The 16479-nt window shown below is 34.5% G+C and overlaps 1 protein-coding gene across 2 annotated transcripts; it reads left to right on the top strand.

The window, feature by feature from the left end:
• Positions 1–389: 389 nt before the first annotated feature.
• On the top strand, positions 390–8456 carry ARF19 (auxin response factor 19). Of its 2 annotated transcripts, none has more exons than XM_078301551.1 (13): positions 390–1251; positions 1771–1883; positions 1997–2092; positions 2183–2239; positions 2349–2504; positions 3269–3353; positions 3445–3535; positions 4013–4177; positions 4276–4471; positions 4579–4717; positions 4865–6399; positions 7028–7218; positions 8032–8456. In XM_078301551.1, exons 1-13 carry the CDS (start codon positions 1206–1208, stop codon positions 8213–8215), a joined length of 3054 nt encoding a protein of 1017 aa, XP_078157677.1. In that variant the 5' UTR covers positions 390–1205; the 3' UTR covers positions 8216–8456. The 2 variants fall into 2 exon arrangements, with proteins under 2 accessions (XP_078157677.1, XP_078157678.1); XM_078301552.1 differs by lacking the exon at positions 390–1251 and adding an exon at positions 1294–1321.
• Positions 8457–16479: the final 8023 nt, after the last annotated feature.

The raw sequence follows: 16479 nt of genomic DNA, 5'->3' as shown, positions 1-16479 counted from the left end.
CAAAAAATAAAAAAAATGAGTATTTAAATGGCAAATTGTTCTAGACCTCAGAAAGAAAGAAGTACAAGAAATCTATAACACAACAAAATAGATGAAGCAATCAGCCAATCACTCTTTTAACTTGTGATTTATATCTTTATGTTGCTATGCACGAGAAGAGGCTGAAGACTCTAGTGTTTTAAATAATTTTGATTTAATTAGTAGAATAATTTTTATATAAATTTCACCTATTTGTCAAAACGTGTTTTAATTTTCTAGGGTTATAAATGACATATCAATGTTTATAAGTGTAAACATGCAAAAGACAACCCATTATTTTTTTAAAAAGGTACATTCTTTATTTTTCTGAAGCGGCTCAGTCGAGTTGAAGAAAGAAGAGAGAAGGCGATGGTTTCGTTGTATTTTAACTCGCAGCGGTCGCTTTCGTGTCGGCCCCTCTCCTCTCTGATCCCAGCAAGAAACCAACACACCCACACACACAAAACACACACCAGCACACCAAACACATAACCCAGAAAAGAAAGAGAGCAGGAGAACCAGCTCAAACTCTCTCATTTCCCCCAACACTTTTTCTCCAACCGTCGCCGTATCCAGAAAAAAACATTACAAAGGGGGTAAAACACCTCTCTCAGGTGAAGTCTGATAAAGCGACGAATAACTGCTGTGACCTCTCAACTTGGAGCTTGGATTTGTGCGTATCAAATTACAATTTGTGTTGGGTGGGCTACCATTATAGCTTGTTATCCTATAGCAGAGATTTGGGTAAATTGGAGTTCGAATCTTGTTTTTTGTGGATTAATGGGATTTGAAGTTTTATTCCATTCTAAGTAGTAGCGCGTAATAGAGGAGGGGAGAGGGAGAGAGAGAGACAGGTTCTATTTGAAGATTCGGGTTGATATCGAATTACTGTATGTTTGCGGGTATATAAGCTTTTTGTGGCTGATAGAATATCCAAGAGGTATCACACTTTGAGGTGAAGTTTCCTTGCACGAGGCTAGAGAAGAAAGAGGTGTGGTGTGTATCATGGGTTGCTTCTCTGTAACGCATTTGGGAAATACTTTTTTAAGGATCTCGGCGTGATTAAACAAAACAAAAGGGGGTTTCTGTTAAAAAGTGGGTATAAGGGGCTGAACTCAACACGGGAGAATCTCGCTTTAAGAGGTATCCACCTTTGGAGAATTTTGCAAGTACTTCGAGATAGTTAAATGAAGGCTCCTAGTTCAAATGGAGCTTCGGCTAATTCAGCAGAGGGTACAAATCTTATTTCCCCCCTCTATTTTTTAGAAATTGAAGAATTCAGTACATTCAATGGTGGATGTAGGTATTGTTTTTTGTGATCTTTTGTGCATCTTCTTTTATTAATTTGCGGTTTGGAATGAAGAAACAGGGAGCTAAGAGCTTACCGTAGCTGTACTTTATATCCAAAGTTGTGTTTTGCTAAAGTGCTTACAGTGCAGCCCCTTGTGTGATCCGTATCACTGTGCTGTGGGCCCCATGCTCCTCAGCTCTTGCTGCTAGTGCTGGGACTTGGGATTCAGTATAGTACTCTAACTAAAGAATCAATCACAATTTAATTTTGGCTTGATTCAGATATACAAACTCAAAATATGTAATTTTAAAACTTGTATTAATATAATTTTCCTAAAAAGGGCGTATATCTTCTCTGTAGTGCCAAAAAATGTTTGTAGTTATCTTTTATATTAATTTTGAGGATGCCGATGTTTTTATTCTGCAAGTTTCTAATGTGTACATTTTTTCTCCGAACTATAGGAGAAAAGAAAATCATAAATTCAGAGCTATGGCACGCTTGTGCGGGCCCACTTGTCTCATTACCGCCCGTTGGTAGTCTCGTGGTATACTTTCCCCAAGGCCACAGTGAGCAGGTATGGGTTTTCTAAATTTAATGTCAATGAAACTCAAAAAGGAAAATTTTCATAATCATTTTTTTTGTCACTGAAGCTTCTTTCATAGTTTATTTTCTTTTGTTGTAAAATAGGTAGCAGCCTCTATGCATAAAGAGATAGACAGTATCCCGAGTTATCCAAATCTGCCTTCTAAGCTTATCTGTCGGCTTCATAGTTGTACTTTACTTGTACGAAATTTTCTTATCTCAATTGCTTCTTATCAATTAACTCTGTATAATGTTTTTAATTTGTTCTATAATAAAAATTTGTGCTATTAGGCTGATCTGGAGAGTGACGAGGTTTATGCTCAAATGACCCTTCAACCCGTCAATAAAGTATGTACGAGCTTGTATCTTAGTTATTGACTAATTAGGGTTTCCTTATATTTTGTTTATGTTTAACTAAGAGAATCTTGAATAGGTTGTTTACTTAAGTTTCTTGTAGTATGACAGAGAGGCAATGCTAGCATCAGAAATGGGCCTGAAACAAAACAAACAGCCAGCCGAGTTCTTTTGTAAAACATTAACAGCAAGTGATACGAGTACACATGGAGGCTTTTCAGTGCCCCGCCGTGCTGCTGAGAAGATTTTTCCACCTTTGGTAAGTTGACTTTCTCTTTGTATTAATTACATATGACATATTGACATGGCGTATCAAACCTCTACAGCACTGGTGGTAGACCTGACCTTTATGTAGGGGTGTTCAGATGGTCGGTTTTGTTAAAACTGAATTAAAATAGTCAAACCAAAATTTTATTCGGTTTTCAAAAATCTAACTAAACCTACCAAATTAAACTTGTCAACAGAATAACAACCGAACCAAAAAAACTCAAGGAGATTTCGGTTTGTTTGGTTGAACCGAATTAAGAGATTAAATTCCAAAAGGTCAAAACTTAACAGATACACAAATATATTTAATATAATCATAGAATAGGTATTAAGATAGATATCAGTCGAACCGAAATAAGAGAGATTAAACCCAACCAAATATAAAAAACCGAAGTAATATCAAGTAAATATCAAGTAAATTTTGATTTGTTTGGTTGAACCGAAATAAGAGAAGACTAAACCAAGCCAAATATGAAAAACCAAAGTAATCCAAAAATTCAACTGAACGGAACCATTTGAAGCGAAAAACTGAACCATTTATTCTACAATTTGTCGGTTCGGTCGAAAACCAAATAAATCGGATCCAATGAACACCCCTACCTTTATGATTTGGTTCCCATAGTGCCTTTTACTCACTGGGACACCAAATAATTGTTGAACGGAGATGAAAATGAAATGTAATTATGGAGTAGAACCTTTTTTGTCTGGTTAAGCAATTTATCTTATGTTACCTGATGAAAACATTGTTACTTACAGGACTTTACAATGCAACCACCGGCTCAAGAGTTGGTGGCCAAGGATCTACACGATTCTTCATGGAAATTTCGACATATTTATCGTGGTATGTTTTCTTATTTTACAGCATCTAATTGTATTTAATTATTTTAGTTTTTACTATGACGCTTTTAGTCTATGATCTGATATAAATCCAGGTCAGCCCAAGAGGCATCTTCTGACAACAGGCTGGAGTGTATTTGTAAGCACGAAAAGGCTCATAGCTGGAGACTCTGTTCTCTTTATCAGGTTTGGTACTACATTTTTCTTTCTCAGTTGTTATTGCCGAAAGAGTAGGGTTTAAATGCCTCTTGTCTTTCACGCCTCAGTTGTGCTTCCGTCCTTAACTCCATTTTCAAAGTCCAAGGAGTCGATCTGAACAGCTCAACATGATATCCATATAAAAATGTGCTCGCAGACCAAATTTTATAATTTTGGAAATGTTTTACTAGTTTTTTAGATTGGTACAAAATCACTGTTTTTGAATGGTCCAGAAACAGTGATTTTGTACCGATCTAAAAAAATAGTAAAACATTTCCAAAAAATATAAAATTTGATCTCCAAGCACATTTTAATATGGAGATCGTGTTGAGCAGTTCGGATCGACTGTTTGGACTTTGAAAATGGAGTTAAGGATGGGAGGCACAAGTGAGGCATGAAAGACACGAGGCACTTCAACCCTCCTCTTGCTGAAAAATGGGAGCTTATGCACCTCATTTTGTTCAGAGATGAGAAGTCGCAGCTTCTTTTAGGAATAAGACGCGCAAACAGACAACAGCCAGCTCTTTCTTCTTCAGTTCTATCAAGTGACAGCATGCACATTGGACTTCTAGCTGCAGCTGCACACGCTGCGCAAAATAACAGCCAATTCACCATATTCTACAATCCTAGGTAGTACTAACTATCTCATCATTTTCTCGAGTGTGAAAGTTTTGAAAAACGAAAACAAAAAGACATTTTGCTGATACTTGTATGATTTGGCAATTCAGGGCAAGCCCATCAGAGTTTGTAATCCCACTGGCCAAGTACAACAAGGCCTTGTACACGCAAGTGTCACTCGGCATGCGATTCAGGATGCTGTTTGAGACAGAGGATTCTAGTGTGCGCCGGTACATGGGTACAATAACTGGCATCAGCGACTTGGACCCTGTTCGCTGGAAAAATTCTCATTGGAGAAATCTCCAGGTGAGTAGTGCTATTTCTCACATGATTTACAGTAAGCATATTCTGGCACCAAAGCTGGTATTAAATTTGTTTTTTTTTTTTACTTGTCTTTTTTGGATAATACTTAGGTTGGGTGGGACGAGTCAACAGCCACCGAGAGACGAACCCGTGTGTCATTATGGGAAATCGAGCCTGTGGCAACGCCATTTTATATATGCCCTCCACCAATCTTTAGACCCAAAATTCCTAAGCAACCAGGCGTGCCAGGTTGACCCCTCCCTCCAACTCCACACACACACACAAAATACAATGAATAAAGGGAAAAAAAATGAAGAAAATGAAAAGAGCAGTTAGTTCTCTGATTTTTCCTTTTTTATGGAAACCAAAGTTCACTGGAAGTAATGTATTTTTCAGATGACGAGTCGGAAGTGGAGAGTGCATTTCGAAGAGTCATGCCATGGCTATCTGATGATTTTGGATTGAAGGATATACAAAATGCGATATTTCCTGGGCTGAGTCTCGTCCAATGGATGGCCATGCAACAACAACAGACTCCTGGGAATTTAATGCCCTCTAATCCGCCTTTGCAGAATTTCCAATCGCAAGGGATGCCTATACCAAATTTGCAATTCAGCACAAAACCAGTTGTAACTCCTCAATCCGCATTGCCTAATGAGCAGCAACTGCCACCTCAGCATCAGGTTCCAGCTCAGCAACAGGCGCAAGTTGTGCAACAGCAACCCCAACTACAGAACCAGGTCCCGTTACAACTTCCCAATTCCATTCAAATTCCAAACTCCATCCAAATGCTTCCTCAACTACAAAGACAGCAAATGCAACTCCACCAACAGCAACAGCAACAGCAACAGCAGTTACAGCAACTGGAGGCTGTTGAACAACAAAAGTTGAAACAAAATTTGATCATGGGTCCCACATCTAATCAATCCCAACAACATGAAATAGCAAAACCGAACAACAACAACAACAACAACATCAACAACAACAACAACAACAACAACAACAATCATATTATAACTGCAGTTAAACAACAGTCTGCATTGCCGCAAGTATTGCAAAACCAATTGCCAGTAGATTACCAGCAGGCTCTCTTGCAGAGCCAGCAGTTGCCGCAACTGTCACAACTGTCGCAACAGGAAATCCAGCAAATTCAGTTACTGCAGAAGTACCAACAGCAGCAACAGCAAATTTTGTCCCAGTTAAACCCACAATACCAATCTCAGGTAGTGCAACAAGTCGGCCAGAAAACCTCAGAAATTCACCTACAGCAAAACAATATACAGCAACTGAAGGCCCAGCAACTCAGCCGATCTCAATCCTGCCCCAACACTGACCCACCTCCTCCTGTCAATTCCTTGAGTCGGGGTCACCAAGGGAGTGCAAATCTGACAGATGTCGCTGCAGTGGCATTCATGCAATCACCAGTGGAGAATTTTCTCCAAGAAATCCAAAGCAAACCCGATTCCCGACTAAAACCAAACCGAAACACAGTAACAGATCTCGATGCATCCTCTGCAAGTTCTTTCTGTCTGGATGATGGGCCCCACCAGGATAGCTTCTCAATGCCTGCAGGATGCCTTGATGGAAGTGGTGTACAAATTGACACGAGAAATAATAACAATAACATGAATAGTGTTAATAACATTAATAGCAATGCAAACAGTATATTTATGGATGGGTTGATGCCCGATGCCTTAATGGCGAGAGGTGTGGCATCGGGGAAGGAGGTGGAGAACTTATATTCTGGTAAAAAACCTTACATGGATGTCGAGACTGAGATTTCTACTGCAGATATCAGTTCTCAGTCATTTGGTTTGCCTGATATATCGTTCAAGCCAGGTTGCTCAAGTGATGTCGGTTTACCGGAAAGCGGGATGCCTAGTCAAGGCATGTGGAATAATAATCAAACACAACGCAGAACTTTCACCAAGGTTTGTGGGTTACTACCTTTCCCCTTGTAAATAGGGGTGTTCATTGGGTTGGTTCGGTTAAAACCGAATTAAAGTATTCAAACCAAAATTTTATTCGGTTTTCAAAAATATAACCGAACTAACTGTATTAAACTTGTCAACCGAGTAACAACCAAACCAATATAACCAAAGTAAATTTCGGTTTGTTTGGTTCAACCGAAATAAGAGATTAAAGTTTAAAAGATCAGAACTCAATACACACACAAATACATCTAATAATCATAAAATTTAAAATATGATTGTATATATAAGTTGTTGACATCACATACATTGTTCATTTCCATACAAAATATGTAGATGTTCTAAAATATCCAAACCAAAAATATAAGCTGTTGATATTACTTACATTATATATAAAGCATGGATTTGAATCATATAGAGTTTGGTCGGTTCGATCTTTTCGGTTTTGTAAAAATAGAGCCATAAAAAACTGAAGTAATTCAACTGAACCGATCCATTTAAAAAACTGAACCAATCAATCCAAACCTTTTTAGTTCGGTTGAACCAAATAACCCGGACCCAAAGAACACCCCTACTTGTAAATATATCTTTACAGAAAACTTATTTTATTGTGTTACATTGGGTGAAGGTGCAAAAGCGAGGCTCAGTGGGGAGGTCGATTGATGTGACACGATACAGAGGATATGATGAGCTACGGCACGATCTGGCATGCATGTTTGGTATTCAGGGACAACTTGAGGATCCTTATCGAACCGATTGGAAACTGGTCTATGTAGACCATGAAAATGATATCTTACTTGTTGGAGATGACCCATGGGAGTAAGTTTCCTCACATTGCCAATATATATCCTTTATGTTACTCTGTTTGATATCTTTTTGTGTTTTTGGATCTTCTTATGAATTAATAACTTGAAAACTTTGACAATTGTCAAAAATAAAGTTCCAATTTGAAATCCAACATTGAACGGTTTTAACTTTTTTAATGATCTGAGTTTTATCAATCCTTGATGCATTATCCACTGGTATATAGGCTATCTATATGTCATGTCGAGGGGGGATCACTTGACAATTCTTTATTTTAACAATCTTCATAAATAAAGCTTAAATTTGAAATGCAATATCATCGGCTTCATATCATGTATATTGTGATGAGATTTTGATTAATGTTTCACCGTGCATGTACATCACGTGACTTGAAATTTCAACAGTTGGTAATTGACGGTCTTTGATGCATTGTCAAACTATACTTAAATTGCATAAAATGTTATCGTGGGCCTCTATATATATGTCCAATAACATACCTATAAGTTTTTTCTGTACTAATTTTCAACTTTATTTGATTTTTTTTTTCAATCTATTGTCAAGATTGTCAAAATAACCATTGTCAAGTGATCCTTCATTTCTAAAAAGCTTACTCCTGAACTTTTTATTGTTCCAAAGTCTTGTTTTGTACCAAACCGGTATTTGAAGAAGTTTGTTAGGATTATAAAATATTTCATTCTCTAGGGATCCCATTTCTGATTAAAGGGCATACTCAAGCCCCTTCTTTTCATAAACACCAGCCAAAACCGGGTTTTGAACCATAAATTTGTTCTTATTTTAATTACTGATATCCTTTTTTTTGTATGGCAGGGAATTTGTGAGTTGTGTGAAGAGTATCAAAATATTGTCTGCAGCTGAAGTGCAGCAGATGAGCCTAGAAGTGGATCTTGGTAACATCCCTGTGCAAAACCAAGCATGTAGCGGGTCGGATGAAGGTAATAATGCATGGCGGGGTATGTATGATGATACTTCGGGTGCTTCTTACCATAGATAATATAATTATGCAATTGTAGAAGTGCACTAGATTAAAATACTTTGTAAAGGGGGGAACTGGATGATAATCACGACACGAAGGAGATTCTTTTCAGGGTTAACTGACCCAAATTTTAATTTTTGTTTTGTTTGTAAGATTAGTTAGTCACACCGGTGTAATTGATTTGCGAGGATTATTAAATTGTATTTTATAGGTGGGTTCTGATAAATTTCTACTCTTAGTAAACAGTTTGCATGTCTAATTGTACATATTTTTGATAACTGATTTATATGAGAAATATCACTCGAGCGCTCATCTGGCTTTGAACGAAATAATGGTAATTTATATCGTAGTATTATATCAACTACTATTGTCAAAATGATATTGAGCCTTGGCGCCTCTGAAAATATAATTTCAGTTGTCTAAAATCAAGGTCTCCAAAAAGTGAACGAGAACGCTTTAATTTGTACTGCGTAATATACAGATGCTTCTTATTAATCACATTAATGAAATATGAACTCTGATATGCTGAGCCTATTAATGGTTGCATGTTCTTGTTGCAAATTTTGTGGGGTAGATGCTCTTCGTGACTTGCTCCTGCCCGTTTAATTTAGCAAGTGGTTGCCCGTCAATTTCCTCTTTTTCAGTATATCTTCAGTCTTCACCATTTGCTAAATCAAACGGGCAGGAGCAAAACACAAGGCATGAATTTCACTTCCAAAAAGTATACAATCATCTAAAGGGTTGGCTTAATTAGTTGAACGCTATGTCAGAAAGAAATTATTAGCATTCTACCCAAGTTTTAAATTAAGTATTACCGAAAACAGAGATCAGTAATTGCACTAATAAGTTCTGACAACTGTTTTTTTTATGTTACTGCAAGAAGTGCCAACAAAAGTTGATGAAAAAAAATAAAATAAAAAATAAAAGCCTCTCTTCCCATTCTCTCTTTTCTCCTTCTCTTATGAATACGTGCTTCCTGGGAGCAAACATTCAAAGTTAGTTTCCGACAGTAGTGCAGAGGACAACGAGTTTTGTTTGGCAACATTCCCCATTTTTATTTTTAGAAAATAAAAAATCATATTATCCCGGAAGTCAATTAACTGATGTTGAGGGTTAGCAGCCATCGAAACATATCTAACCATTACCAATTTCACCTAGGTGCTAGATAAGATCGATCGTTCGCTAATAAACACCAGTTTTCCGCCTTTGATGAGGGATTCTATGACGACTTGTAATGCGGCATTTGGTCGAACCATTTTCGACACAAAAGTGTTGTTCATTCCATCAACACACAAGTCCGGGCTGGGCCTGGACTTATGCCGAAGACCTAGACCAGCAACCTTTATTTACTATTAAACTATGAATTATTTTGTTGCTCCAATAGCAAAATCACATTATTGTTTGTTGTTAAACTATGAATTATTTTTTCTTCCATTAGAAAAATCACATTATGAATTGTTTTGTTGTCTTATACGGTCTAATGTGATTTTCAATGGGCTTTTCAAAAAGTCCATATGTTTGATCTGTTTAATTCTGAGTCTGGGCTTTTCAATGGGCCGTGTTTGTAGTCCAAAATTGTTAATACCATGGTCCCATTAGGTGGCTTAAAAAAAAAAATTTTCTGGCCAGAATTAAACATGGGATTCCTATCAGCAAACTTCCCCAGTGGAAACAAAATGCCAGGTACAACACTTCCTAGCTAATTAAAATTATGGCCTCTGCCAGATGGTATTATCACAGTATAAGATTGTGCTTTTTTATTCACCAAAAATAGAAACGGTATCATAGTTAATTAGTGGAAAACTTCTGGAGTCCCTGTGAGATGGAAAATAAATCTGCTGTAATTCTTGGGGAATTTAAGAACCTGTAATTCCGATCTCAGCCATTGGTCTTTCTCGAGATGTGTGCATGAAAACTTACTTTTTTATAATGTTTTTGAGATCTGTGCACTGAAAAAATAGATGGTTAATATTGGAATTTCAGGACCCTGTAATTCCTCCCGGAATTACAGCAGATTTGGACTCTGTGAGATGATATAGATCTACCTTCCTTCATTCATTCATTCATTCATTCATTATAGTACAAGCATTAGTTCAACATGGCGTGATTGGCGTTGGTCTGGCCTCACATTTACATTTGGTATTGGGTGAGAAATTGCTCATAACTAGTTTCTTGCTAAAATTTCGTTCATAACTTGTTCATTATCAACTCATTCGTTAACTTAATAAATTGAGCATGAGCAGATCCCATTTCGCTCATTAAGAACTGAGTTACATGAAATCATATAACATCCAATCTCAAGTAATTTCATTAATTATGCAGAAAGCATGTTGTGTAATAAATTCAAAACAGTTTGCAAATATTTTGTTTTATGTGGGTACCTATAAAACACTGATGCTTGACGCCTAATTGTATAACTCGACATGTCAGTATGATAATATTTTTGATTGGAGAAATTAGCTATCACTTATCATTTGTCTAGTTCTGAAACAAAAAATCCAAAACAAAATTTAAAATTGTCTCAACGAGCATAAGTCAACTCGAGCATTTAACGAGTTGAGCACGAGCAAAGTTGTCAACTCAGTATTATCTTCTCAACTCAAATTAACTCACTCCAAACACGAGCATATCTCAACTTGCTCGAACTCAAATCATTAACAACCCAACCTGGGAATCATTGAACGAACGCAATTGGCGTGCCTTACAACTCTACGATTTACAAGTGATTATCTCATAATTACCTGACTATTTTTATAGTTCCATGATTTTTTTCTTCTATTAACATTTCTCCCCAAATCATGTAAGTATTTTTATCGGTTTCATAAAATATTTCAAGTAAAGACTACTTTCTTTTAATGTATTAATGAAATCCGTCCATCCTGTCGTCCAACTTATGTTCTATTTGATTCACTACAGCAGATCGGAGTATCGGTGACCGATGAAATTGGTCGCTGATGATCGCGTCACCGATCGCTGATGCTAAAATCGGTTGTTGATAGTCAAAATCGGTCGCTGATAGTCTGGTCATTGAAGGCCTTGTCGCTGATAATCCGGTCTCTGAAGGCCTCGTCCGATGACGTCATCAGTCGCTGAATGACATTATCTCGGTAGCTGATGACTTTCCAACGACCGATTTTTTTGATCACTGTTGGTTTTTGCTAACGTCATGTAAATGCATCAGCGCCGGTGAAAACCGGTCGCTGATAGCTAGATATTAATGAAGCTAATTTTAACCAATAAAAAACCGATCGCTGATAGCGGTTCTCAGTCTTTGGAGGCGCTAAATGGTTTGACGACCTGAATAAAATTTAAATTCGCATTAAACAAGGATGTTTTGATTTTTTTTTTATTACAGTATAAATAAAAATTTCGGATACATGTATAGTTTACATTAATAAAATAATTTGTTTATTATTTGTCCGATAAGATTATATATTATTATTATTTTATTCAATAATTATTTTTATCTGTCTTCATTAAGATTATGAGTTACAAATAAATCTAGTTCCCGATGGATACAAACAAAAAGACTTGTATTCGATCCTTAATGAAAAAAAAGAACCCAAATGAGCTTTAGTTTAGATTACTTATTAGAGCAATTAACTCGTTAAATAATATTGTGTCTGGACGTTGCAATAAAGATATATTATAAAAGAATAAAAAAAATTCAAACAATTTTATTAATGAAAATTGGTCATTAAAATTAAAATAACATATTTAAAAAAAAATTGGACTAAATGATAGATTAATATTCCTTAAATAACATATTAAACAACATCTATACGATTTTTTTTTAATCTTTTTGGTATACTTATTTTCATAGCAAAACTCATACAAAATGGCATATTAAATGATAAATAATATTTTTAAATGAAATAAAACATTCATAAATATATTAAAAAAATGAAAATAAATTATGACCAATCGAGAATATTATACAATTTGTATGGAATGACTACATGTGACGAGTACATATCTTAATAATTTTAGACCTCTGCACATAAAAATATCAAACATGGTAGAAAAGTAATCGCTAGCGGCGCAAAACCAGCTAATCTATGAACAGTAATAATATAGCTTCACACAGAGCACAATCAATAAAGACAAAATAAAAAAATATGGTACTGATGCGCTGCCTAAAGCGAACACCAATCTCTCAATATATTTACCAGTCACCTTCTATGAGGTACCTCAAACTTTGAGATTTAATTCAGAGTGCCCATCCCGTGAATGGATCCTTTAATATTCGCGCTAAATCAGATCTGACGGTCTAAATCCAACGCAAAATTAGTTTTACTTTAGAGGATCCGGATTCCTCTTAATTGGAGATCAAGTAAAACAACCGGACCTCCGACGCCTTCTCTCATAACTCAGCTTTCGAAGGTGATTTTCTAAACAAAGTTTGCATCTTTTTTTTTTGTGATCAATGGTGGTTTATTCAATCAGACACTCAAAGTTTTAGGAAATTTGCAAACAAAGCCTTGGAATCACAATAGACAAAATAATACTGGTACAGGCTGGTACCAGTGTATTATTACTGAACCAAGAGAAAGAATTAGTTGTCTAATTGTACATTGTGCCATTGTGCTTTTGAGTTTTCATAAAATTGAGGGTGTGGGATGCAATTCCTGTTGAGTCTTTGGGTATTTTATGACGGGTACAATATCAGCTCGGTACACTGCCAGTATCATAATAGAACACGATATTGCAAATTTTCAGTTTTATAATTTGAGAGCTTTTTTTTTTTCCATTTTCGACATGGTCATGGTCATAGGAGGAGAACATAAAGAAGAAGAGGAGACATGAGAAGAAGAGGAGAAAAATGGAGGATATTTTAGTTATTAATTATTTGGAGTGACAAAATTAAAAATTAACTAAATTTAGAGTGACATTATTACAATTTCAAATTTCGGAGTGATATTTTTTAAATTTGAAGGTTTTGGAGTAACAAATAACCAATTTTCTCTATTTTTTTAGTGAGGTTATGATACTATGCAATACACATCAGTTTGCACTATGAATTAATATCTATGTTTTAAAAATTCAAACAATCAATCTAAACCTTTCAAGTTTTAGCATAATCTTCACATTAAAATGTACTTATAGATCATTTTTTTTTACTAGTCTTTTTGGATATATAGAAAAACACTACTTTCAGTGATCCTCAATCTTTAGATCACATGATTTTCTACTTATTTAAAAGAAATAGTAAAAAAGAAAATTCTCAAAATATGAAATTTGGACCTCAGATAGATTTTTATATGAAAATCATGCTGAATGATTTTTTAAATTAATTGTTTGAATTTAAAGAAACAAAGATATGAATTTTTATGACGGACTTATGTGCGTATCGTAAATTAACGCAACCTCACTCTATTTTCTTTCACTAATTTTTTTCTACTTGATCGGTCTTTATATGTGGAGTATTAAAATGTGAAAGGAACAAAGGTCGAACAAGAACTGTGCGCACCTACGTAATCATATAAACAAAATTAACACGTAAAAATGGTGCGTTTATAAAAAAGTTTGGCGGTTAAGGTCACAGACGAAATCCCGACTTTTTTATTAATACCCTCCATTAAATAAAAATTAACAAAAATACCCTCAGTTTTATTTTTTTAATTTTGAAAACTGCTCTGATCGTTCCACAGTGGGGCGGTTCTTTTATAGAGTGAACCGCTCCACTGTGGAGCGGTTATCTTATTTTTTTCTTTTAAAAATAAAATATTAAAATGAAAACAGTAAACTAAATGACTGTAAATGACAAAAAAATAAAAAAAAATCATAAATGATAAACTTTATCAGAAACTTCAACTCAAGTTTTGAGGATCTATCCTTTGTTTTTTTTACGATTTTTTTTTTTACATATAGACACTAACAATAATTTGGTCTCACTGCTGCCATGATTGTTGTCTTTTTTTTTTCCTCTCGCTTTGGATACTCTTATTCTTTGATTTTGTAAATATAATATATGACAAAGAAAATATATGTGTGTGAAACTAAAGCTGAACCTTAGATATTGTATAGAATCCATGTAACAATAAAAATATACTATTGTTCTCTTTCATAAAATATTGGCAATTTTTTTATTTTTAAGCCATTTTTTACCAACTTTCATAAATCATAAAAATAGTAAAAAATAGTATTCTACAAGTTCATTATATAACCAATTTATTGAGTTACTTAGATCGAAGTTTGAAGTTTATACGATAGGTTTTTGACTTACTGTTATTTTTCAGATACTTCGATTGTAGTTTTAAGGCCCTAAATGGTTTCTGTAATGTGAACAGTTTAACTTCAAAATTCATATATTCTCCTTCTAAGCCTTTTGAAAAGTAGTTGAACGCTCAAAGCAGAGTTTCACACGTAAAGTTATGGTTGGTCAAAGTTTGGTCAAAGTTAGTGCCCTCTCAATTTGAGTTATTTTTGAGAGATACATTCAGATTTCAAATTGAATATACGTGATACATTTAACTTTTAAATAACTAAAATAATATTTATTTATTTATTTACTTATTCTTAATAGATTTTGGATTTAGATTATATCAGATTTACTGTGAGATCAATATAGACAAAAATCAAATAATAAGAATCTCCAAAAAGAGATCAAATAATAGAAATCATAGAAGCAGTGAGACCAAAATCATTCTATACATACTAAATAATATCTAAAAAAATAATAATTCATAGCCAACTACTCCACAGTGAAGCGGTCAGAGAAAAAAGAAAAGAAAAAGAAAACATACCTAACCGCTCTATAATATGACAGTTCACTTCATAAGAGAACCACCCCACTGTGGGACAGCTAGGGCAATTTTCAAAATGAAAAAAACTAAGGGCATTTTCGTTAATTTTGATTTAATTGAGGGTATTAATAAAATATCGGGACGAAATAAGAGACAAAACACAAACACAAAGTTATTTCTGGAAAGCAACCTAAATCCTGTTGCATTAATTTAATCGTGTCAAAACTCGAATACGGAAGCAGGATTGTCATCGTATGTGATCTGTTGTGATCTCATTGACGCGTTAAATATAGCTCTCTCACTTGATACAGATTTTTTTAATTTACAGAAATTAATTAAAAATTATATAAGAAAATATATGAATGGCGGACTGACGGCTGTATTTCCATGCTAAATATAAGGAACATGATCTGTCATAAAAAAAATTCATTTTATTTTTATTTCATTTTTAAAGATAGCAAAAAAGTTACGTTATTATCAGTTTTGTTATGGGTACGTACATCACATCATGCGTGCAAAGTATGTGACATGAATTGTGTGACGTATCTCACTTCGATCGAAAATAACACGTCACAACACGTCACACAAACTGGTCAAGTCATATCACAACATATCCCGTGACACATTACTTGATCAAGTTACATATTAATTACTTCACGTCACGTCATGTCACAAAATATATAAAATTTACTTTTTTTAAGAGATCAAAATTTTCATACAATCTATCTAATTTTTCTACATTATTTTTAATAAATTTTCCTACATTATTTGGAGTTGTAAATTTGGTGGCGTATTTTAAAAAGCATGTTCCATGTCTACTAATCAGCTGTACAAATATTCAATTAATGAAATCTAGAACTAGCTTGTTCTTGAGTTTATTGGTAAACTTAACTCTAAAGTTTATTATATTAGTTTCAAACAATAAAATTTAGCTGTTGAAGATCTATCTACCTTATGAGTTATGCGTTTACATGTAAAATATTAAAAATTTCAAATTAATTTTGTATAGAATCAAGTGGTAAAAAAATAAATAAAAATAACTACTTGACTTTATACTAAATTAATTCAAAATTTAAACTGGAATATGTTTTCTACAAGATGGAATTTAAATTTTGCATTTTGTCATTCGTTTGATAAATTGTGGTCAATTTTAAGTGAAAACAAATGAAATTATTCGGAATCTTTGACATTCTGTTTCGAACATCCACATACGACAATCAGATTTATTAAACCGCTAGCTCAGCATTCGTCGTTTTCAAGTTCCGACAGGTTCCAATAGACATCCAGTGTACATAGCGCATGCCCCAATTTAGTCAAGAATAAAGTCATCTCAATTTCAGTCAAAGACGTATGCGCTAACCACTAGGCTTTGGACTCTAAATTGGTGGCGTATTAGATCAAAAGAGTTGGATAAAAATGTGATTTTCGTGTCATAATCATACTTTGTATTTTAATTTTTGTTTATAAAATTTTAATAGTAACATGATTTATGTGTTAAAATATATTTCAAAATCAATTTTATAATTTTGTATTATT

Source organism: Carex rostrata, chromosome 4 (genome assembly GCF_964058835.1).
Source record: "Carex rostrata chromosome 4, lpCarRost1.2, whole genome shotgun sequence".
NCBI classification, from domain to species: domain Eukaryota; kingdom Viridiplantae; phylum Streptophyta; class Magnoliopsida; order Poales; family Cyperaceae; genus Carex; species Carex rostrata.
This window is presented reverse-complemented; position numbering and strand designations above follow the sequence as displayed.

Bases quoted from the DNA above. Each gene is read 5' to 3' on its own strand.
- ARF19 (XM_078301551.1), top strand. From the start codon at position 1,206: ATGAAGGCTCCTAGTTCAAATGGAGCTTCGGCTAATTCAGCAGAGG. The intron at 3,536-4,012 runs GTTTGGTACTAC...CATTTTGTTCAG, and splicing joins GACTCTGTTCTCTTTATCAG to AGATGAGAAGTCGCAGCTTC. The intron at 4,472-4,578 runs GTGAGTAGTGCT...GATAATACTTAG, and splicing joins CTCATTGGAGAAATCTCCAG to GTTGGGTGGGACGAGTCAAC.